The sequence below is a fragment of the Pectinophora gossypiella genome, chromosome 5, assembly GCF_024362695.1.
Source record: "Pectinophora gossypiella chromosome 5, ilPecGoss1.1, whole genome shotgun sequence".
Taxonomy (NCBI): domain Eukaryota; kingdom Metazoa; phylum Arthropoda; class Insecta; order Lepidoptera; family Gelechiidae; genus Pectinophora; species Pectinophora gossypiella.
The window spans coordinates 5,163,954-5,189,340 of NC_065408.1; the positions used below are offsets into that span (position 1 = coordinate 5,163,954).

The 25,387-nt window shown below is 36.8% G+C and overlaps 2 protein-coding genes across 3 annotated transcripts in view; one reads left to right on the plus strand and one right to left on the minus strand.

The window, feature by feature from the left end:
- Positions 1-909: 909 nt before the first annotated feature.
- Positions 910-5,405, minus strand: LOC126366623 (ran-binding protein 3). The gene is made up of 6 exons (XM_050009808.1): positions 5,297-5,405; positions 4,501-4,632; positions 3,962-4,356; positions 2,639-2,815; positions 2,173-2,418; positions 910-1,711 (listed from the first exon to the last, which is right to left on the minus strand). The coding sequence occupies exons 1-6, from the start codon at positions 5,313-5,315 to the stop codon at positions 1,394-1,396; spliced, it is 1,287 nt and encodes a 428-aa protein (XP_049865765.1). The 5' UTR covers positions 5,316-5,405; the 3' UTR covers positions 910-1,393.
- Positions 5,406-6,569: 1,164 nt separating this feature from the next.
- The window catches only part of LOC126366590 (kelch-like ECH-associated protein 1B), a 54,104-nt gene continuing 35,286 nt past the window's right edge, over positions 6,570-25,387 (plus strand). Inside the window, exons 1-3 of one of the 2 annotated variants that reach the window (XM_050009751.1) lie at positions 6,570-6,869; positions 10,004-10,167; positions 20,982-21,095. In XM_050009751.1, coding sequence (XP_049865708.1) covers positions 10,012-10,167; positions 20,982-21,095 — 270 coding nt within the window. In that variant the 5' untranslated portion in view covers positions 6,570-6,869; positions 10,004-10,011. Of the gene's footprint in view, positions 6,870-8,593; positions 8,756-10,003; positions 10,168-20,981; positions 21,096-25,387 lie in introns of those variants that run through there. The other variant, XM_050009750.1, reaches the window with a different exon arrangement.

Sequence of the window (25,387 nt, forward strand, 5' to 3'; positions counted from 1 at the left end):
TGCTAATAATAAAGTCGATGCGTTCGTGTCTTTTATTGAATGTTAGCTGTTTCCCTAGCGTGTTCAGTGTAGTCAACAAGATAAACAACGTGTTGACAATCTGATCAGTGCTATGCCGAGCCTGTAGAAAATGTATAAAGATTAATTACGTTTCTCTTTGTAAACGCAATTATAATCGAGATGTTTGTCACCTGAACAACTTTGATAAAATGTTGCAAATTATATGTCACGACTATAATCCATACTACAATCCGATAGCAAAAATGAAGAACATGTTTCGAGTAAGATTCTGGTTTAGGAACCAATTTATAGTAAGCAACTCTGGCCAATGCATCGAAATGAGGCCTGAAAGCCTGAAAAGCTTGATAAGTAACGATGGCCTCACCCATTTTAAAACAAACAAGAAATGCCACAATATTCTTTTTCATCAACGCTTTATATTGTATGTGTGATTCAATATTAATGACCTTATATACAGCATGTTTAAAGTTAAGAATTGAATAAAATTGATATAATGTTATGACTGTGTTTTATTTCCCTCTAAAATGGCATTACAACAAAATAATGTTATCGATTTCTTAAAACAAATTAAGCAATCCATACTATACTATCCTAGCAATGTCACATGTAAAAAATACACTCTGTATTCTTGTTACAACAGCCGTATACCGACCGAGGTGTTAATTTCGCAAAGGGTCCATTATAACAAATTGGTAATTAGAGAGCCAATTATGTTGTTTCCCTAATAAGCGCTTAGTGTCAACACTGTCAACGTAGTGATTGGAAGCTAATAGCTCTATGAAAATTTAATCAAATTGAAGGTTTTTAGATACTTTATGAGGCATAAATAGACAGAAATGAAGCTAGTTAAGAGGTACACAGACAGGTTAAACATAAAAAATAGATACCTAGATGTAAAATTGCATTTATTGTTATGATAAGAAATGAAACCATATCATATATCTGCTCTGGCCAAATAAACATATTATTTACGACAATGTATTCACTTGCAATAATTGGAATGTTAAACCTATTGTAAAGCCGCTTTTATAAGCATAAGAGATATTTTGTTCCAACAATGAAATTATTTGAAAATATTCTATAATCCTCAAAAACAAAAGGGCAAACCCTTTTTGACGCGCTACGTAATTTAACAACATTAAAGGTTTATAATTGTGCCTATTCAGATGCATTCAACGTGGAGATCGATCTTCATTGTAATAATCAACCAACAATCGATTATGCTATACTAATTTAATCATAAATATTCCTACATAATATCTCTTTAGTTTTTACATAAGATTTCATTGAACCCAGAGCTTTTAGCGGGAGTCGAAATAACATTGTCCACATAATCACATTACACTGCAAAAGAAGCGAGTTTGTGTGTGTATCACTCTGTTAATATTTCGGGGCACTGTCTTTTGGGTGACGTTTCTTCTTCGACTGGTTCTTTTCTTTTCAGCGGTTTCGTGTCGTTGTTAGTGGGGGATTCTTCAGTCTTATTGTTTATTCTATCGTTATCTGAGGGCTGTGTCTTGTCGCTAGCGTGGTCGGCCTTGTCCTCGAACTCGTCGTCTTCAGCGGCGGCCTCGAGGCGTTCTGCCGCCTGCTGTGAGTTGGAGTTGACCGTGCAGTTGCTCGACTTCTTGCTCATCGCTACCCGCGCCGAGAGGGCTCTGTATAGTTGCACTATGTCAGCTGGAGCTCCCTGTGAAATCAAAAATGGTGAATTAAAAACCCCAATTAATATTCAAACATGTAGAGAATTAATGAAAGACTAACGAAACAGTTTTATGAAGCGTAAAGTGTGAAGAGAAAGATCTAGACAAGTTCAGAATCGTTCAAAGGAAATCCAGGTCAAGAGTACTTTAAAACGGCGAGCCTGTATGAAAATTTCGATGAGAGTGCACAAAGTTAGGATCGTAATAATTGAAATTCACGAGTCAGTAATGAAATTGCTTTCTTATACAATACAATTTCACTTGCCAGCAACAATATTACCCAACCTAAATATGATATTGATGTCCTCGGCGACGAATCCACCGACGGCGACTCTCGGTTTTAGGTTCTTTAAAGGGCACGGAAGGTGCGAGCCCTTGCGAACCCAAATGTTGCAGGTTGTACAGTATAGTTGACCTCCAACTTTAATATAAGAAGTAACCAACGCACCATGATGAGGAACAGCTTGACCTGCTGCTGGGCGTCCGCGGCGGTGATCCGCAGCGACTTGGTCCCGGCGCGCTGCACCACCATGTCGGGCCACAGCTTGGTGTTGAGCACGACCCGCAGCGAGCCCGCCACCCGCGCCACCAGCCGCGCCGCGCCGCCGCCCGCCATGGCGTCGTTGAGGCGCAGCACGCCGCGCCCGCGCTCGCGCCAGCTGCCCGCCTCCCACGCGAATAGCCGGCATGAGATCTGAGCCACAAATACCATCAAAATATATAACTTGCAGCGTGTAACCTTTGTTGCGCACTCTGTCTGTCTGTAGTCTTTTAGCGTATTCTTTAGCTGTTGTTCCTCCAAACATTAAATAAATAAAACGCTAATTAAATTAATCTATCACTCATACGTCATTCAGGAGGAAGGAATCTCAAAGTATTTTCCTCGCGCGTATTTTTTTTGTCTAAGCCCGTACCTGTAGGACGTTGATCTCGCCCTCCTCGCCGGTGATGTTGCAGCCGGCGGTGGCGGGGGGCGGGGGCGGGCGCGCGTGCGAGCGCTCGTACGCGGCCGCCGCCGCCGCCAGCCCCGCGCCCGCACCCCCCGCGGCCCCCGCGCCTCCCGGCCCAGGGGAGCTCGGACCCGCTTCCTCCTGCAATGGCAACAAAATATGTCCCAATGATTGGCACAAGCTGACATTCATAACAGAGACAAGGTTTTAATATGTAATAACATCATTGCTCTTTGCGTAATACACCAGTAAACTGCACGTGATTCTTATCGAATTATTAGTTAGCGCAACCAATCATCACAATTTATTACTACATTAAATAGAAAGGACTCGAGCCGACGCAATCCGCATGGCCACTGTGACCTTGTGAGGTCTATCTCGACCAAGTCCTTAATTTAAAAATCCTCCTCCAGACCAATCCACTTGATGAGATCCAGTTTCTTTTCTGGGAGGAAGGTCTATGACATGCTGGGGTTCATTGTATGGCATCCCAGTGTCTGGCTCCCACTGAGTAAGAGAGCCTCACAGCTGCATAGCAAATTATCGCGCAGTCACGCACCAGGAATGTATAAAACAATAAACAGAAGTGTGGAACATTTGCTTGTCGCGTTATCAATAGAATAAGTTTATTTGTCGCGTCCCTCACGACTGATGTCTCGACTGTATGTGTAATAATAAGATATATGGACATACACAGTCTGTCATGTTACTGAAGATATAACCCCTTAGCCTACTATAGCAGTCATGCAAAAACATTGAATATACATCTGTAAGCAATAGCAATGTAGATGAAATATCAATTCACAAAATGTTCTGCTATTGCATACATTTTATATCAATAATGAGTTTAGTATAACAACCATGTTGACTCATCAAATTACTATTATTTTATCAAATATGTTGTGTACGTACATTAATTTTTGTACTAAAAACCTACTTAAATCTGAGGGACAAAGTTCACACAAGCAGATAAAACTAAGAAATACCTATATTAGCAAAATAAAACCAATTAATTATTATTTAACATTGTAAATGGAGGTTTAGTTATAGTGGTACAGGAAAAAATAAAACAGGTAAAAGAACTATGTTATGCAAGTATTTTAAAGATAACCTTAAACCTAACTTAGGATTCTCTGCTAAGACTTATTTATTAGAGATAATATTGTGGAGATCCTAGCAAATATGCAAACTTATATAATAAACTTTTAACATAACAAAGTCTATTTTTCATGAAAATAGTACATACAGTTGGTAAACATAACAAGATATAGTTGGTACTGTACTGACCTGGTTATCCTTGACAGAGGCAGCAGCACTTGTGAACAGCAAGTCAGTTGTGCCATTGGTAGAGCTGTGGTCTACTGGGGCAATGTCTCCATTATTGACATTCTCTTGTATCACTACTCTCTCACTCAAGTTCTGGCCAAACACAAACCCTGATGACGAACTAGCCGTAGTCGGTTGAGCCGGTGCTGGCACAGGGTTTGATGTCCTGGGAGTCACATTGGCAGAACCTAAGGGAACAAATTTAGGAGCTTCCTCCTCCTCCTGGGAGTCCTTCAATCGATCTACGTTATCTTCTTCCTGTTTGCTTTCTACCTTTTCTTTTTCTTCTTCAGTGTCAGTTATTTTGAGAAATGGATTACTGCCCGGTTTTAATGTGGATGGACGTAATACAGAGCCTGGAACATAGACAACATCATTGTTAAGATTTAAAGTACACTCAAAAATATGTTTTGGCTACTGAGTTTTTCAATAATATAACTTTTCTCTTAATATTAGTTATGTTCAGAAAATGTTTAAGTTGTATGTGAAACAAAACATACCAAATGGATTACAGCTTTTACTGCTTGAACTGGAGGCAAAGCTCGATGATCCAAAGCCTCCAAGTCTGGGTTTAGCAAGGACCACCCGTGACTGGGATGATCCATTGTAAAAGTCCTCAATTGGTGTTTTTCCTAAAAGAAAAAGAGATTAAACCATTTAAATCAGAATCCTACCATTCAATGTTTCAATATCCAAATTGAGAATGGACCCAGACAATTTACATAAAATGACTCTTATTGCAATTAGTCGAGTGTCATATTTACAAACAATTAGTAATTATCACTTTAGAGGCCAACATCTTTTCCTGCATTATTATTTTGAACAATTGATTGAGAAAACATGATCTCAAGTATGTTTGCTATAGAACAAACAATAAACATGCTGAAATACATACAAGTTTTTATATATACGCATGCAAAAAATATGCACAACATGACATTGATAAAGAGAGGGCTGGCATACTGGCACCACCGCGTAAATTATGCACAGAATCACATCAACAGATAACATGGCCCTGAACACGTTTTATATGTCAACCAAATTAATATAGGTAACGATTTTTAGCCTTTCCTAACACGATGACGCGTAAATCCATTCACTGTGATCGAAAATGCAGAAGAAATAGCAAGAACAGAACAAAAAATATGTTGATGCTGAAGCGTGTGCTTTTCGAATTTACTATATATCAATAAATATTTTTGTTTGACTGCATTCATACTTTTATTAGGGATATAAAAACATGTTAGAAAATGTTCAGAAGTTATAAAAATAACGAAAAATTTATAAATTTTGTACCTTGCTTTGCATCTGCCATTGTAGATTTTTTTTCAGAAGACAACGCAAAAATGTTGCCAATTTTCAAAACATTAAAATTTGTTTCATTTTTTAAATATTTTTGGCCTGGTTACTGTGGCCTGTTAACCACAAATGTACTTGGAGGCTCTGATTCTGTTAATAAAGTAAAAAATATATGATGCTTATTTTTTTATCCACTACCGAAGTACTAGTGCAAGGGCGTCACTACTCCAATTCTCATCCAATCCGAGTCCTTCTAATGATGGACTGGAAACTGATCCGAGGTACTGTTTGACAGAACTGATGGCGGATGGATGTAGTGCGCAAACTACTAAACAAATAAATACAAATAATACTACGGACACTTCGGATCCGTCATTAGTCTGCTAGTCTGTTTGTCGTTTGACAGAGTTGGGTTGGATAAAAATTACCATAATAGTCCGGTAATAAATAATAATCGGAGTAGTCCGCCGGAGACCCATGCGTGTTGCTATAGGGTACTACCTACAGCTTATTATTTTATGTATTGAATACACATATTTATATTGCTGACACATTACCATTAAAATTCTTGTTCTTTTTTTCGAACAGCTCGATGTAGAAAAGCACCCAAGGAATACAACTTTTCGAACTAGGGTCGATTAAGCAAGTATTTGTAGATATTGTTTTAACGATTATTCATTTTTGTTCTAAACTATTTCCCACAGGGGTAAGCAAATACAATGGAATGCCATTAAATTCTATCCTGCCACAGGTCTCTTGCTCCAATTAGGTCAATGTACGTCCTTCTAGGTCTTCCTCTGCCAACCTTACCACCAACCTTCGCTTTATATACGACTTTCGTAATTCTATTTTTCTCTATTCGCTCTACTATCCAAACAACTTGACATTTCCTTCTCAATCTTAGTGACTATATCGTCTTTTACATCATATCTTTCTCTAATCACACTGTTTCTCACACTATCAACCAATTAACACCGCAGATGCTACGCAACGCAGATGCTATGCAAAGTAGTAGTAGTGTGTTTTAGGTTTTTTTGAATCATTTATCATTTATGTTTATTAAGCGCTAACGATTGTTATTTTTTTCCTTGTAACTTTGTAAATGAATTATGAGAATCGGTGATTCAATCATCGATCCCAGACTCGAGTGAATAGCCTGCTTTAAATTACTCTGTTGCCAGTTCAAAAAACAATAGTTCTACTATCTATGATAAATTAAAAAAAAATGAAAATGTCTATGGTAAACGTCATTGTCAGGAATACAAATGTCAATAATTGAGTGAAATTGTGAATTTTATTTTTTAGCTCTCAATTTTTTTGTAAAATCTACTGGTAACTGGGACATTCCATTCAAATTAGAAATTAGAGAATACTAAACTTTAATTGGGCAGTGAAATATTCCAATGTATTTATATCCATAGTGTTTGAATAGGGAATTGCTTTCAGTAAATCTTAATCAAAAATGTTGTATTCCATTGCTTCTGTATTTTAAGGATGTTTCTTTACTTTAATTGTGAATTTATACAGTGCATTTACTTCTGAATCATCTGTAAATAAACAAAAAACGAAGGTGAGTATCGCAATAAGTTGTTACAAAACAATTTGAATTTCAAATTTTTCTTATTGTTTCTTGTCTCCACTTGCTAGCCTTGAAATAAGTTCACTCGCTCTGACATGGTCATTTTACATGCAATATTAAATGGGTTGTCTACCAGCCACTTAGTAACTCATGTAGTATTATTATGAGCATGGGAATTAATAATCTTACTTGATACTTAGTACTTCTAGGTCTATATAATCAGTCAAATCATAAAAGACATTTTTTTTAGTTTATTTTAAGTACAAGCTTTACCAACATCATCCCTGTAAAAATATATTTAAACATATAAAAATAATTAATGTTACTACTTTAGTAAATTGAATAATATAATGCTTCAATAAATTTCAATACAAATACTTATTTTCTTTGTGTGAGATTTAAATAGTTAAAATGTTACTTTGCTAAAGTTGTATTAACTATTGTGACTGTATTATTGTGCTATATTTTGAGACCAAAATAAAAATGCAATGGAAAATCTACTGTAGCACAGTTTATTTAAGTTTTATAATTTGCAATTTATATTTTTGATAATTCTGTAAGCTTTATATTTTTAATGTATTTAACAATAATGGTTTGTGGTGTGAGAATCATTATAATAGTTAGTGTGTGATTGTCATTAATGTAATGTTGAGGTGTTTTAGAAAGAGAGAAATATTTATTATATAGGGGACACCACAGTAATAAATATAAAACAAAACACAGAATAACATGTAACTTACAATCAAAACACATAATAAAATTAAACAACTTACACAAGAGAGTACAAATAAATAGACCTCTATAATTATTTCCAAAGATATACATTCAATCACTACATGTGCTACTCTGTGATAATACTTAATAATTGGTAGGTACTATACTTATTAAGATCAATTGCTAATTCAACTAAGAAACAATTCAATTTACAATTATAAAATTATAAAGACTGAATCTTGTATAAAACATAGCCTCAATTTCTATAAAATACTCTATTTATATGTCCTAAAACATTAAATTGTATTTTGCTCAATATATCGGAACGAGCAGTACCTACATATTAATTTATCTTTTCTTGCTTGACTGAAACGTAGGTATATTGATGTAGCAAGTACAATTATTTTTAATAAATAAAAATAGTTTCCTAATTTAATGAAGTAACTGATTTCATCCTTGTATCACTATCAGTAAAATGAAAGAAAGATGAAGTAATCAAAAAAAATATCAATAAGAACCAAAAATAAAAAATAATCAGAAAGAGTATTATATTAAGTAGTGTATTACGTTACATATAATAATACATATTTCTGTCTTATGTAAGACTGCTGTTCAGTTATCAGCAACACTGAATATGAATTTTTATGTTTCCTTTAAATAAATTACCAAAGTCATGTGTTAGATAAGTGATATGCAAAAGAATAACAGCATTTTCCAAAGATTTTCCTGACAAACATTAAGTTGTTGCAGATAAAGTTAATCATTAAACTGATGCCTAGCATGCTCAGGCAGTGATAAGGCTTTTTTTTTATCATTGTGAGTTTTATGTTGTAACAGGGGTCATATTATTATTCGCATGATAGTTGCTGAGTCATAGACTCAACACGGCCGAAGTGCCAGCGCTATGCCGACAGTACGTGCCGGCGCTCGCGACCGTACCACCCGCCGCCAGTTCAATCCAATCGCGCGCGCATTATGTGTAGGCATTGTAGTGTTCCGATAACTGAAACTGCCGGCCGCGAATGAAAACTGAAAAAAAAGTAAATTAAGGGTGTTGTGTCTGTGATAATAGTGATAGTGTATTCTGTGTAACAGTATTAGTAGTTAAAAGTTATTCACAATGAAATGGGAACATCCACCAAACTATTTACTTAATGGAAGTGGTAAGGAATTACCAAGATTTTTTTATTGCTCTTTATTTTTGTATTTTTCAGTGTTTACATTTTAAGTTGAACTGAAAAACGTAAATGTAGTAGGTAATAATAGTTCTTCAGCGTATACACAGCCAATTCAAATACATTAAAGTATAGAGACAGTGTAAACAAACATATTAATTATATTGCATATAAATACCTAAATAGTTAGCACGCGTTTATTCTTGATAGAAAGATGACATTTATAAATTTGACGATTAATTTTAATACGAATGAAGCTAGCAATATAAACAAAAGTTAAATTAAACAATAAAGCGAAACTATGAAACGAATTCCGCGTGGATTTCGATTTTACAACTCTATCCCTGGAAAGAGTCCTGTGTCCTCCCTTGGGTTTCGATCGTTCAAATCCAACGGTGTAAGTGTGAAAAAGCAACAGACGGCTATGGTTACTTTCGCATTTATACTTAATACATTTTAGTATGGATAGATGTGGAACTATATGTATAGATTTTTACATTTCAACACGTGATTGTCCGAAATAGTACAAGGTTATCAGTTGGTCGGCTACGAGCCGTAAAAATACCTCCACCAACCCGCAGTGGAGCAGCGTGGAGGAGTATGCCCCATACCCCCTTTGGTAGATTCAGGGGAAGCCAGTGCTCAGCAGTGGGAAAGGTTGTATATGTTTATGTTATTATTACATTCATCGTGTTTTTTTGATGAACCTGGATTGTCCTACTGCTGGACAAAGGACTCCCCTCTGAGCTTCCACATCTCTCTGTCGTGAGCGATCTCTCTCCAATCCGTCTTAAACGCGTCCAGTAGGGCTAACATGCGCATCGTGATAACATTTTGTCACGGTCATTTTATCGATTTTGATGATATAATTATGTCGTTTTGTCGATTGGTGCTAATATGCGAGCCTAAATATACCTAGTCATTAGTTCTGTCAAAATACGAACTAAATCACGTGGAACGCATGTTAGGGGAAAAAACAAACTTCATGATTTCGACAACTTTTATTGAATCGATCGATTATTATTATTGCGTATGGCAGACAAAAAAAAAATCTAATCGATCGATAATTTTATCACGTTGAGCATATTAGCCCTGCAGGTCGTCTCCATCGCTTCCTGGGTATTTAATTATTATTATTATTAGCCTGTATGATCCCGCTGCTGGGCAAAGGCCTCCCCCATGTCTTTCCAAGTATCCCGGTTCCGGTGGGTATTTAATACTACATTAAATTGTCAGGTACAAGCATGGAGACAGACGAGGACATAAGCCGGGGGAACCTGCTGGACGGCATGCCGCCCATGAGCTGCGACGGCGGCATCGAGGGCGCCGTCGGCACAGGCTCCAACGACATCGGAGACATGACCTTCTGCATGGGCAACTATATCTCCGACTTTATGAAGGTGAGTCTTGTGAGGGACAACCAACCCTGGTGAAGGTTTCGTTGTAATTGAACTGACATGTCTTGGCGATTATGCAGGGTGGCCCAAAGGTTGACGTTCAAAACGATAAATTGGATAGTGGAGCTCATTGGCTACCAGCATATGTTCAGTGATTATTTACGGTTTACAAAATATGACCCAATTTGTATATTTTTCAAGATTTTCTACCTTACTTCAGATATCGTTATTTTGTCGCTAGTTTTTTGTAGAGCCATATACACTAAAGTTGTTTACACACAAACAAATAGAAATGTTGAAAAGTTCGTACAGTGCAAAAGAATTCAAATTGACTACTTAGTTTCGCCTTAGAAAACATACAAACACATACGTAAACTCACGTATAGGCGTGGTTCAGAGTAGATCGCATTAAACCGTTTTTAAGCACATCCCCAATTTAGTCAATGTACGCCTTATCTTCTATCGTGTGGGTTGTGAGGTGGAGTACCAACGTCATCAATCCTGGTGTCAGGGTTACTATAAAACCCTACGCCCTATGTCTTATAGTAGTAGTTTTAGGCGGATGAGACGTTCGTTATGTAAAAATTGACGATTCAAAGTGAATAAAGATATTTTTGAATTTGAATTTATCAAAAATATATTTTAAAGTTGTCATAACTCATAACCATTGTCACAACACAATTTAGTTAGGTTGTAACGAACGGCATTAAATATAGCTTTCTTATAAAATAATAATATTGCTTGTGCTTGTTAAATTTGTCTCTAGAACTACATCTGTGTATCGAGTTTAGTTGTGTATCGAGGTCAATAAAGTCTTCTGCGTAACGTAACCTACATTTCGGTTAAACGACCGAAATTAAATCTTGACCTACGACACGTAATTGACTAATTATCTAAGTTTCAACATATATACCACTAACGTCAACAACATTAACAAAACATTATAGCCTATATTGTGCCAGTGCTGGACACACGCCTCCCCTCAATAAACTGGAGGGGGTATGGAGCATAGCCCACCACGCTGCTCCAGTGCGTGTTGGTGGACACATTTGGGCTAGTAGTTCTGGACCAACGGCTTAACGTGCCTTATTTACTTACGGAATCATGAAAACAATGACACATTGGTGCTAATTCCTGTAAATACCATCTAATTTTATTTTAAGTTATATCTGTCATTTTCTTATCTGCCGAAAAGGAAAGGGACGGGTAATCGACAAGCATAAAATTTATGGAACACACGTCAATTTTAAGCACAAATCTAAACCAACCGTCTAAAAATTTTACATCAGTCAATAACCCGACACATTAATTTACTCATTCTTCCTAAAATTAAGAGCTGTGAATCATCCGTCCCTTTCCTTTTCGACGGATATGAAAATGACGGATATAACTTAAAATAAAATTAGGCGGTGTCTCTAGGAATCGGGGCCATTGTTTACTTAAATGTACGCACATTACTCACATTCATTAGTCCGATCGGGATGTGTAGACCCAGAAGTTGGTTTGCTACTTACTTTTAGCGCAGCAACCTGGTCACTCCATACAATAATTTTATTCTTCCCGTGTGCTGCCTTACCGCGAAAGTGCAAGCGAGACAGATAGTCCGTCAAGTGAGACCCAGTAGCTAAATCTATCTCGGCGCCGCCGCGCCGATACAAATTGGTGCGGAACGGAGTGTCCTTTCTATACGTAGTATTATTCTTTATTCTTTGGTAATGGTGTCCTGCGGAACAGAAGAAAGAGGTTGGAAAGGCCTTAACGCGCATTTTGTATGAGAACCGTTTTCGCCGGTTCAACCCCACTCTCTTTTACTGCTAACTGCTCCTGCAAACAGAACACTACGATAGCTCTACTGCTTCTCAAATTCCATAGCCACTTTACCGGCAAAACATACTGTATACGTAATTAAAGCCGATCATAGTAAGGTGTTTAGCTTTCCTCAGATAAGGAGGGATTTCCTTGCAGGCTTGTCGATATTAGTTTTTTTGCCCTGCAGATTATAATTCACAAGACGACCTTTTAATATACTATCGCGGAGCTCCGTGCGTCGTAAAGTTTGTGGACGAGTGAAGTGCAAAGTTGAAGTAAGAACTATTTACTCATACTTCGCGCGCGTTTCGCGCTCACTTGGCCCTTTCGACGGTTCTATCTTCTATTCCGTGTAGTGTCCCATCATATACTTTTAAGTTAAAGCTATCTCGAATATAACAAAATATCCCATCCCCGAATCGCATCCGGAATTAATTCTTGAAAATAAGTTATAACAACAGTGGCTGCAAGTTGTCTTTGATTACTTGTGGCTCTGCTTACCCCATTAGGGATTACGGGCGTGCGTTTATGTATGCATGTATGTAAATAAGTTATATCAATACAAAAGACAAGTAAGTGAAAAGAAAGAGTAAGAGAGAGAGAGAGAAAGTGATAAGTTTATCCTATAAATGTCTTGTTTTCTGTGCATAAAGTATTTTTATTATTATTATTATTATTTAAAGACATCAACGAGAACTTTGGTTTTAGAAAAATTATAATCGTAAAATCAAATTATATTTTTCGTAAATATTATATCTTGCTTTGAACATATTACAAAAGATAGAGTGGTGCGGTAACTAATCGAAATTAAGAAAGAAATGTCATAGACTAACTTGTTGATTCCACGTGTGAATTACACGTATTTAATCGTCATCGTGATTTATATAAAAAATCATGCTGACAGCAATTTTCGTGGACTGCCAGCGGTCATTCCCGTCATTCATCATTGTGTGAAAACTTCCCAGTAATACCGTTACCCGATGTGTCATTTCCTAGACGTTATTTGACTTGATTAGCCATTCATTACCTACTACGAAAAATACTCAGTTCAAAGTTCATATGATTTGTATGTAAAATAAAGATAAGAAATTAATTCGTTCATACTAATACACGTAATACCGGGTTTTCCCGCGTTAAATCATACCGTGGGTTGATTGATATCGAGAGTGAGTCAATATCGGGAGTTATTATTGAATATGGAGGAAGTAAGTGAAGTATGACAGGATCGAAGCAAATGGAATTCCATAGTCTCTGCTTACCCCGGTGGGAAATAAGCGTGAGTTTATATATGTATGCATAGGAGTCTCTTACCGCGGTAAGAACTCAGTTTTATGTGTTCTAGTGATAATTAGGTTAGACCTATACTCACACACGCATACACACATGCACACATTCACACTACACGCACACAAACCACATACACTTTCACACTACACACTTATTTTCTCTTTTTTTTCTCTTTATTTTTTTTAATTTTTTTTTATTACTTTAATACCGTAGTATTGCCACTGTTTAATTACTTTATAAGTATAAGTAGGTACATAGATTGGGAAGGCACTGTCTCCCAAGACACAGGTTTGCCTAGTTTGGGAGACAGGGTTTCAATGCATAAAATGTAAACGTTATTATTATTATTATATTATTATTACGTCTCGACCAATCAAGCCATCGGAGGTCAGGGTTCGATTCCCAGTCGGGTCAATTTATGAAAATAACGTTTTTTAAATCGTCTTAGATGTCGTTGTTTATCCATCGACTCGCAGTAGAGTAGTGGTGGAATGGATTAGGAATAGAATAGAAGTTTATTGCAAGTCACAAGTTGTACAAGGTGTTGTAGTTAATATACGTACGGTCACGAGCATTAATATGTATACACTTTGGTACTATGTCACATTAACTTTTTTGACAAATTGAACTGTAAGTCTCACTAAATGTTAAATATGTTAGTGCGACAGAGTCCTAAAGTGGGTACATTATATTGCACAGCAAACAAGAGGGGCAACTAGTTACCGATTACTTAGAAATAAATAAAAGGAGAAACAGCCTCCGTGGTCTAGTGGTTAGAGCGTTAGACTCACGATCTGGAGGTCCGGGTTCGATTCCCGATGTGGACATTGTCGAAATCACTTTGTGAGACTGTCCTTTGTTTGGTAAGGACTTTTCAGGCTTGAATCACCTGATTGTCCGAAAAAATAAGATGATTCCGTGTTTCGGAGGGCACGTTAAGCTGGTCTCGGTTACTACTTACTGATGTAAGTGAGTAGTTGTTATATGAGCCATGTCAGGGGCCTTTGGCGGCTCAATAATAACCCTGACACCAGGGTTGATGAGGTTGATAATCCACCTCACAACCCACACGATAGAAGAGAAGAAGTATTTGATAGCCAAGCAAAGTTCAATCGAATTATTTTGTAATTGATACCAATTTAGCTTGGCTGTCAAATACATTCATTGCTTGTTTATGTTTTATTAGTAAGGCGGCTAGTGGAAATCCTTAATTAATGATATCACTCAACTTTAATATTGTAGATTTAACAACTCTTTTTATTAAGTTGGTCGATGTATTAAGCAAAACTGTCACTCTTGATACTTAAAGTGTAAAAAAATTTTGAAGTTTTACGAATACTTTTTATTAAAAAAAAACTGGCATAATAATATATCTACTTATCTAGCCTTGTCTTGTGTTGTTGTGTTGTGTTGTTAGTCTTGTCAGAGAGAGGTTGGAAGAGTTTGAGATGTGGTGTTGGCGAAGGATGGAGGGTATATGCTGGACTGAAATGGTGTCAAATGAAAAAGTGCTGGAAAGATTTTAAGAAAAGAGAACCATATTGAAGACTATAGAGAACCGGAGAGGAAATATGATTGGCCACCTGATACGACACGATTCATTTATAACGAACATCATAGAAGGAAAAATTGAAGGGAAGAGAGGAAGGGGTAGACCTAGGAGAACATTTATGAAACAAATGAAAGAGAAGGTGCAGGTCGTGTCGTATCAGGAGGTGAAGGTTTTGGCGGGAAGAAGAGAGAAATGGCGATTACTCCACCGACAAGAGCGCAGCTCTTAAATAAATAGAGAGACTTATCTAGCGATAAACAAGACACGTTGTGAATATAAAACGAAGTGATAGAAGTTCAGTTTACCATTTCGGCGAAGGAATCCTAAAATAGGTACCACGTGTTTTTTTACGCATGGTAAATTTAGAAGGTCTTTAAAAGGTCATCCAAAAAAGATAAAAAATCCTTATACCTCGTGATATTTTACACGTGAAAAGATATGTGGCCTGTATTATCGAATGATTACGCTTAGTCACGCTCAATGTCGTCAAAAATGTATAAAGATAGATAAGTAATGACGAACTAGAACGGGTTCTTCTTCTTCTGTCGTGTGGGTTGTGTTGTGAATTACCAACTCCATCAACCCTGGTGTCAGGGTTATTATTTAGCCGCCAAAGGCCTGGCATGGCTCATGTAACAACTACTAACTTACATCAGTAAGTAGTAACCGGGACCAACAACTTAACGTGCCTTCCGAAGCACGGATCATCTTACTTTCAGATCATCAGGTGATCAGCCCGTAATGTCCTAACCAAACCAGGAGTCACAAAATGATTTTTGTGATATGTCCCCGCCGGGATTTAAACCCGGGACCTCCGGAACGTGAGCCCAACGCTCAAGCCACGGAGGCCGTTAAGACGGGTTAAGATCCCAGAATAAATAGATGAGTTACTTTTTTCTCTTAAGCGTATATTGTAACTCTTCAATGTAAAAATCGTAGATTGTGGTTACTTATTTTATTCAATTTAGAGGAACAGTTACAGACGAGTGTATGTCCAACAAAAACGCATCCATTATCAAAACTAACCAAAAACGGCTTCGTCACGATAACGATTTCATTTAACAAAAAGATAATTACCTGTATTTTGTTTGACCCTGTAAGGTCAATGAACTTAATCGACCCGCTGAATAGCAATGATGAACTATTTGAGCGATGGATTAATTTAATACTCCTGTCGTCATACGCTTCGTCATATTCACCAGGGGGTATAAGAGGCCACATTGAAGCAATTATTAATCTAAAAAGCTTAATCATTCCAAAGTTGAGCTTGTCTTGAGCGACGTAGTTCAAAGCTCAATATAACCGTCCTTTTTGCTTCGCCACAGTCGAATAAAAACAGAGGCGAAGTATGGAGCATTCCGGGGACTGGAATTTTTGGAATGTTCGAGTTTGTATGAACTCGTTTACACAATATGTTATACCAAGTGGTTGTACCACTGTCACACAGGATGTATAGACATATTTAATGCAAGATTATTTTTTTTTAATCTTTATTTAAGAGCTTAGTCACAAACAGAAACTATGTCGCTCTATAAGGCAACAAAAATGAATAGTTTTGATGATTTAAGATATTTAATGCAAGATAATGGCACACTCCGGACACTTACATGGGACTTAAACATAGCTGGCGAGGAAGCGGTGTACGGTCACGAGCATTAATATGTATAATAAACAACTACACTTTGCCATGTCACATTAACTTTTTTGACAAATTGAACTGTAAGTCTCACTAAATGTCGCACTAAAAATGTATGTTAGTGCGACAGAGTCCTAAAGTGGGTACATTATATTGCTCATGACTGTACTATAAACCTCTGCCTATCTCTTCGGAGATACCGACGTAGTGCTATGTTGGTTGATACTTGATACTCTATTCAATGTAGCTATTTCTAGACAGTTACTTGTTCCTATATTACATACATAAACATAAACAGCCTATATACGTCCCACTGCTGGGCACAGACCTCCCCTCAATCAACCGGAGGGGGTATGGAGCATACTCCACCACGCTGCTCCGCTGCGGGTTGGTGGAGGTGTTCCTATATTACGGAGTTTTTTTTTACTTGTCAATTTTTTTTTTGACCAACCCGTTCGTGGCAAAAAAAAGACTTTAAACTTTTGGTCTGATAAAAAAAATGTTCTCGAGTCGACAACTAAAAATAATATTGCTTCGTCATCTCCTGTATAATTTGCATTGAAAACCAATTACGTGTACCAGTGTTTATTCAATTGGAATGATACCTAGGTAATGCAAATATTTTATTTTATTATCAGGTTGGTTTGATGACTCTACATTTTATTTAGGACTGTAGCTGTTGCCCGCGAAAATATCCGCGTGGTTTTCGGTTATTAGGCGGTAAATCCGTCTCTCGAAAGTTCCGGCCAAATACAATAAGTCACGAAAAAAAAAAGTCAGAGTACTCTATAGTATGTGTGGGAACAATGTGCCGATCTGGACAAAACATTGTCCAAGTAACCATTATCATGTAAAACGTTAAGTATTATTTTTGACTTCGTTACAAAATTAACTTTCAGATTGACGTCAATGTATGAAATGGACTGTTTATATTAGTAACAGTGACCAAGGCCTAAAACTAAAGATTATTTAAAAAATACAGGGTGTTAGTGACATCGTAACGAATTTTCCGACATTTTCCCCTCAGTAATCGTTACGGTGTCATTCAAAAGTATGGTCATCACAAAAGTATATTATGTAGAATTGAAAATAATTTGAAACAAAACTAAAAAAAAACTTAAATTTTACGACGGAAAATTTCACTTGATATTAACTCAGAATCGTGGGAGATTACTCACATCACACACAGAACTAGTAAAGGGTTGATGAGGTTGGTAATCCACCTCACAACCCACACTATAGAAGAAGATTCCATATTGCCTTTTAATTTTACCCCTCTAATCAAATGTTCTATGATATTTTCTACATTTTACCTACTCTCTTGGTATTGGTAAAGTAAACCCACGCAAGGAGCCTTAGAGTAGGCATTTGATAACATACTATGCTATGGGTGCTGATTTCTGTACACACCATCTAATTTTATTTTAAGTTATACCTCTTTTTCTTATCCGCCGAAAAGGGTGATTGATTGAAAATATATGGAACGCACGTTAATTTTAGGCAGAAAAGACAACCCTCTCAAAATATTACATTGGCCAATAACCAGACAATAAGTTGACAGCATACGCCCAACGGGTTGCATATCACCGATTGCATACTATCGAGATGCCTATTTTATTCGCCCGGGTTATTCATTCATTTTATAATAACTAACAGTTGTCAATCATCCGTCCTTTTCATTTTTGGCGGACAAGAAAATGACAGGTATAACTTACGTAGAATAAAATTCGGAGGTGTCTGCAGGAATCGGGATTACGTCACTATGAGATATAAAATATATTATTATACTTTTTTTTCTCTTCTTTAGTCTTATTATTATAATGTTCTCTTTAGTACTTTACCCCATAATATTTCCCACCATGCAGGGTTGGCTGGAAGAGATCTCTTTTAGAGATAAACCCAACTTTTGTTTTCATTTGTTTGTCTTTCCTTATTATGTGTACAATAAATTAACATATTGTTACTATAGCTGTTGCGTACTTATATGTACTGATAACTGGTATACTATATTGCTACAACATAATTTGTGTTCGGCTAGTCACAATGACTTGCAAATATGAATCGGCACGCTCACATACAAACTTCAAGGACAATTGTGAAAATAATATTATAAAGCATTAATAGCATTTTATATAAATGTTACACAGAATAATAATATATTTTGACCTCTATTTAAATGTGTTATGATATTTTCTATATTCATTGTATTTATAAAATAATTATACTGAAGTTTTCAGAGGGGCAACGTATTTCGTATTTACGTTGTACCTGTAATAATAAATCTCAACGTTTATAACAAAATAACATCTGAATGTTGGAAAAAATCTAGATTATTTACATAACATAGCAACACGCCTGTATCCCCGAAAGGGTAGGCAGATGTGTATACGGTTACCTATCACCCACTCTACGGCTATGTTTACGTCCCATGTAGGGGACGAGAGTATTGCCATTACTTGTGGCTCTGCCCACCCCATTAGGGATTACGGGCGTGAGTTTATATATATATATATATATATGTATGTAAATCCTCGACAGCACGTGATATCAGCTATCATAATCCAACTGACCAGAGCAGGAATGCGATCCCGCATTCTCCGAACAGGTTATCACGGATACACAAACAATACACACACATACACACGTATAACTTTGAGGGATGATTCAGACCATGATTCTGAGTAGATATCAATTGGAATTTTGCGGCGCAAAAGTACGGAACTGAAAATGATTAAAAGAAACACTAACATTTTCATGAATTTTCTGACAGGAAAATCAACACAAAACAAAAAAAAAAAAAAATCAATCATAAAAAATCAAAAAAGAAAAAAAAACAAAAAAAAAAAATCAATCGAAAAAAATCAATCAAAAAACCAAATCAAAATCATAAAATCATAGTCTGAATTATCTCCGTCCGTATATGTTACGGTGTCACTAACGCCCACACGCACTTGTATGGCTACCTGTATGTACTTGTACGGGGTGTAAGTGACATCGTAACGACTTCTGAGATGGGTGACTCAGCTCATTATTCTGAGTTATTATCAAGTGGAACCTGAATCATCCCCCTACGTTATTCTACGTTATTCGTTACGATGTCACTAACACCCTATATTTTAGAAATATATTTTTTTTTATTTTGCAGTGTGCGAAATAAATACCTAGATATATAACATAAAAACACAACAGGCGGGCGACCTTATTGATTTATTTGTTTGGTTGTAAATGTTACCTTAGTTTAGAAACGCGCACACCACCATGACACAGCATTTTTCAGTCGCACTTTAAACTACTTAACGTCTGTGTAAACCTATACATTGTTTGAGGTTTGCGCAGTTACTATTCCTCAAAAAACATACGTAATATCGAGATACCAAATATAATGTTTAGTGTAAAGCTAATAATGTAAGATAAATAGAATGCTTATTTTTTGTATTACTTTACATTTTTACTTGGATTATTTTCGTCTTCTCCCTTTTGCTAGAAAGTGGAGCACTTTGTAGATACCTATTACAAATTTTTAAGAGTTGTATCTTTAATACAATAACAGGTGGTAACCATAAAGTGCCTTCAGGCAAGGTCATACATACAAACATCGTAAGTTGTGTTCGTGATGGCCGGGACAAATATTCTGTGAGAGAGTTCCGTAGTACGGTCACGAGTACTAATATGTATACACTTTGAAACCATGTCACATTAACTTTTTTGACAAATAAAACCGTAAGTCTCATTAAATGTCAAATATGATAGTGCGACAGGGTTCTAAAGTGAGTACATGATATTGCTCATGACTCATGACTGTACCACTATCCGTACTAAACTAGTACCTCGCCCTACTACCTTCTCCCTGGTAAAGTCTTAAGAAGCTAGGATCCAGGTATGTGCCCCGGACACTTCATACAATATATCTCGTTTTACACAGACACTACACAGTGACGTTTTCTTACACGCGCAACTGTGTGACGCCATACGATTGAAGACTAAAAATAAGACCGAGGGAGGTGAGGTAAATCTAGTTCAGCCGCTGGTGGGGGGCGGAGAATTCCCGTTCTATTCGTAGTATTATTCTTTGTGCATCTGATTTCCGTAAGCCTCATTGTCACTTACTGTGATGTAAGATTATGGTCAAACGCGAATCTAATTTGAATTAAAAAGTAATTACACCTTACACAATATAATGCAGGGATTAATTGATACTAATTAAGTACCTTGTTAGATTAATTCTAGTCAATGTAATCAATTACTGTTACTGCCCGATATAAATATGCGTTGTCATTCAGGAAGTATGTGTAGGTTTTTTTATGTTTCCTGTATTAGTTGGTAATTCATATTTATTTATTGTTTATTGGATGGAAATATAGATTTATAAAAAAGGTACCAGCCAAAAAAAAAGTATCTGATTAGTGTCTCGTTATCTTAAAAGTTTGGGAACACCTGTTGACCTGTTATATTTTTTTATTACCAAAATAGATGATTAATAATAATTTATTTCACGCATGTATATATTTTTTCACGCTACATTTTTATTTACAGATGATGTTCACAATGCGGTCCCACCACATGCTCACAGATGTCGTGTTAGAAGTCGGCAATGAACTATTTCATGTACACAAAGTGGTATTAGCAGCTGGTAGTCCGTACTTTAAGGTGAGTTTACATTTCTAATGTAATCTTCTTTTCTTCAAAAGAAGATGTAATCAAAACTATGTCCCGCTGCACTATGGTTATGTTTTCTGACGAATTCGACTCCTGCGTACGCGTGTCGCGTGGTCCACGAAGACCATGAGCATACGATCCTATTTTGTGAATGGGTCTTTTTCGATTCGCTTGCGAAAGTATGGACCCAAGTCACGTAGTACATCAGAACTTGTCATGTGCCAGATGATATAGGTTTTGGATGGATGACGATCTTCCCCACGATGCGTAACTCGTACGATATCAAAACAAATGACAATTGGAGCATAGAGTATAGTAGATGATAACCCAGATGTTAGTTTGATATTTATGAAACGTCAGAACGTGTCTATGAAAGTATGAAATAACAAGTTATGACGTCGTCAAAAAATGTGCGTAAACGCCTCCGGTGTGCGAACCAACCGGCCTAAACCGGTCAGGTGTCTAACGACGTAATATACGAGGGCCTAGCAAAAGTGTTTTCTATGAAATGATTGGGATCGAAATATGCCAATCTTGAGTCATTTCGTTATCGTAGGTATGTCAATCCAAATAACAATAAGAACACACACACACATGTTTGTTATGTACGTATGTATATGTACTTATCTATGTACGTATGTAATGTATCTACTCCATCATATTTAGACGCTAAACATTCGCTTACTTGAAATTATTATTTTTGTTATATGATAAAAATAAATAGTTTCCTACGTCAAATGTCTGATAACTAAATAAAGACAGATCTAAAGGTGACAAAAACGTTTTCTTTTTGTCTATTCAACCTATTGATGAATTTTAATAAACAAAAATTTAATAATAAGTGCGACATGTTGTCACGTTTTTCTATGAATAGAATAGAATAGAAATCATTTATTTTAGATATAAGTAGGTATTGGTACACAGTAGGAGTGAACATTACAATTAAACCTTATTTCTAAAAAGGGACGTCAGCTCAGCAATATGTTGTGACACTCCGACATCGAGGGAGTGCCACAACGCTGATTTTCAGCTGTTTACTGTTTCCTTCTCGAGAACTCGGTGGCACAGCAGTAAACGCGCTCGGTCAGCGATTGTTGAAGTTAAGCAACTTTCGCAAAGGCCGGTCATAGGATGGGTGACCAAAAAAAAAGAAGTTTTCATCTCGAGCTCCTCCGTGCTTCGGAAGGCACGTTAAGCCATTGGTCCCGGCTACATTAGCAGTCGTTAATAACCATCAATCCGCACTGGGCCCGCGAGATGGTTTAAGGCCCGATCTCGCTATCCATCCATAGGCAAGGCCCGTGCCCCAGCGGTGGGGACGTTAATGGGCTGATGATGATGACTGTTTCCTTCGCTATTACTACTCATCCTACTCTACTGCTACTACTCTGCCGGCACGTCGGGACTCCATCACCACCCGTCGTGCCGCAGCCCGCAATACTTAAGTGTAATATACTTATCTGAGAAATCGTTTACATCATCAAAGCAAACAAAAGTCGCCTCGTCACATGAACGATATGTTTACAATTAGGTAGTTTTAAATTTTGTTTGCATATTGATTTGGGTATTTCTATTTAGCATTATAAAGATAAAAACATATAATACCAAGAAATAAAGTGTGATAGTCATGCGGTATGGCGAGCTAAACTTAAACTAATATAATACATTTGCGGTTAAGTATAATTATCAAATAGTAATAGTATCAAATTACGAAGGTAGAGTACGCGCCGCGAAAGAACTCCCGCGGATTTTAATGAAACTAGTTGACAAGTCCCAGTATGGAACGGAAGGCGATTGGGGCAACCACCGTTCTACACGCCCTATCTATGGAGTAACGGCGATTACTCCACCGACAAGAGCGCAGCTCTTAAATAAAGAAAGAGAGAGTTGACAACTCATAATAATGAGAGACATTCCAGGCTATGTTCCCCAAAAAAACATGTATAGATGGCGCTGCACTAAGTTGCCTTCGTTTAACCTTCTAATTTCATAGATAACAGACATAACGTATATTTTATCTTTGTTTTTAGGTAAGAATGACCCTTGTCACGCTACATTTTTGAATTACCTTAAGAATTACACCCAGGCACAACACGACACACCATCCACCCATTATTGTTCTGATCAAAATAAAGTGAAGCTATATTGGTAACAACACAATTCTATACATATTTGATGTAAATATTAAGCAACAATCATTTTGATATATTTCTCTCCCATTACATTACATCTTTGATGTTTTTATTATTATTTAATAATAAAAAAATCAAAGATGTAATGTAATTATTATTCTCTTCTTATCGTGTGGGTTGTGAGGTGGAATACTAGCCTCATCAACCCTGGTGTAATTATTATTATTATTATGTAATTATTATTATTTTTTGAACAATTACATATTTGTTCAATAAAAAAAAATAATAAAAAAATTAAAGATGTAATGTAATGGGAGAGGAATATATCAAAATGATTGTTGCTTAATATTTACTTAATATTGACATTGCCGACATTGAATAAACACATTACAATTACACGTGACGTTTGATGTGTATAGCGCCTTCTATATTCTTTTTGGGGGACGTAACCTGGAACGTCCCTCATTCTATGCAGCTACTGCGACACTAGCGCCGTTGCCGCGGGACTTCTCTCTTGGACTAGTAAAGAAAAAAACACATGGCATACGTTTAGGTACACGTCACGTCACGTCTACTCTGGGCGCCATCCCACTTGCGTCAGACAGAGTACTGCGGGGCGGAAGGCAAGAGGGAAACCACTGCCCTATTTTTCCCTAAAAAAGTAGCATGAAAAATGCTGCACCGACAAGAGCGTGGCTCTTAAATTGATGATGATGATACGTTTAGGTGCTGTCCTCTCCAAGACTACCCGGCTACATTAATCAATCTAACAAACAAATTGGCCCTCCATTTTGGTGGACAGTAAATTGTATTAGATTAAGGTTGTTATTTTTATTTAATAAAAGAAAAAAAAATAAAAGATCAATCTATCTCAGAATAGGGTAGTGTCCAACTAGTCAAATCAGTTACTTTTTATTTAACGTCAAAACACGAAATTACTATGGGATTTGTATGAAAAAGCACACTGTGACGACATAGCTGTAACGAACGGTAGCTGTTTTTCTATGACGTCACAGTGTGCTTTTTCATAAAAAATCCACAGTAATTTCGTGTTTAGACGTTTAGTAAAAAGTAAGTGATTTGACTAGTTGAAAACTTGCCTATTGTTATAGACTTTCAAACAGATAATATTTAAGACCACTGAGCATTAATAATCTCGGTACATTAACATTAAACATTATGTTGACACAGTGACTTGCCGTTTCTATGAATAACAAAAACCGTCTGATTATAGACGATGCGTGATAAATTAATCATGGATATAGTATTCAAAGTTTTGCTTTATCACAGGAACAAATAGAAAAACTGTTAGAAGTTAGAACATACGAAGCTGGTACTCATACTGGATGTTGCTTGCTGTATTCCGGCCCGCGGGATTTTGTTTCCTATGTCATACAAAAATTCCGCTGCGTTTGTCCTGCTTTCATAGTATATATGGTATAAAACAAAGTCGCATTTTCTGTCCCTATATCCCTATGTACGCTTAAATCTTTAAAACTACGCAACGGATTTTGATACGGTTTTTTTAATAGATGGATTGATTCCAGAGGAATGTTTATATGTATAATAACATCCATTAAATAGTGGAGAAATACTGTTATTTTTAAGGTTTTTAATGTGATGTCGTAAATAATTTCATTTTTTCCTCAGCATTTCACCCGAACGAAGTCGGGGCGGTTCGCTAGTATCCTAATAAAAGACAAAAAACGTATAGAACAGTAATGCTAATGTATAGACAGTAACACTCCATCATCATCTCCCTAGTATTGTCCCGTTTTTCACAGGGTCCGCTTACCTAACCTGAAGATTTGACAGGTCTCTTTATACAGAAGCGACTGCCCGTCTGACCTTCCAACCCGCGAAGGGAAAACGAGCCCAATACAGGTCAGGTCACATACCTCCGAAAATGCATTTCTCGGGAATGTGGGTTTCCTCACGATGTTTTCCTTCACCGCTGAACGTAACTCTCCGCCCTGCGGTAATTCGTATAGGTCGTCGTCTCACTCTCTTCTGGGGTCTTACATTAGTCTTTAATGGCCGTAAGCCGCTAAGGAATAGGGGGGGGGGGGACTTTCTGTCTCGCTCGCACTTATAGGTACGGTACATGATCACGGCAAGAATGAGATGGAGTATCCGGGTTATGCTAAAGCT

Excerpts from the sequence above, each read along its gene's own strand:
- LOC126366623 (XM_050009808.1), bottom strand. Across the intron at positions 2,419-2,638 it reads GCGAGATCAACGTCCTACAG|ATCTCATGCCGGCTATTCGC; the intron begins GTACGGGCTTAG and ends TTTGTGGCTCAG. Across the intron at positions 1,712-2,172 it reads TCAAGCTGTTCCTCATCATG|GGAGCTCCAGCTGACATAGT; the intron begins GTGCGTTGGTTA and ends TTGATTTCACAG.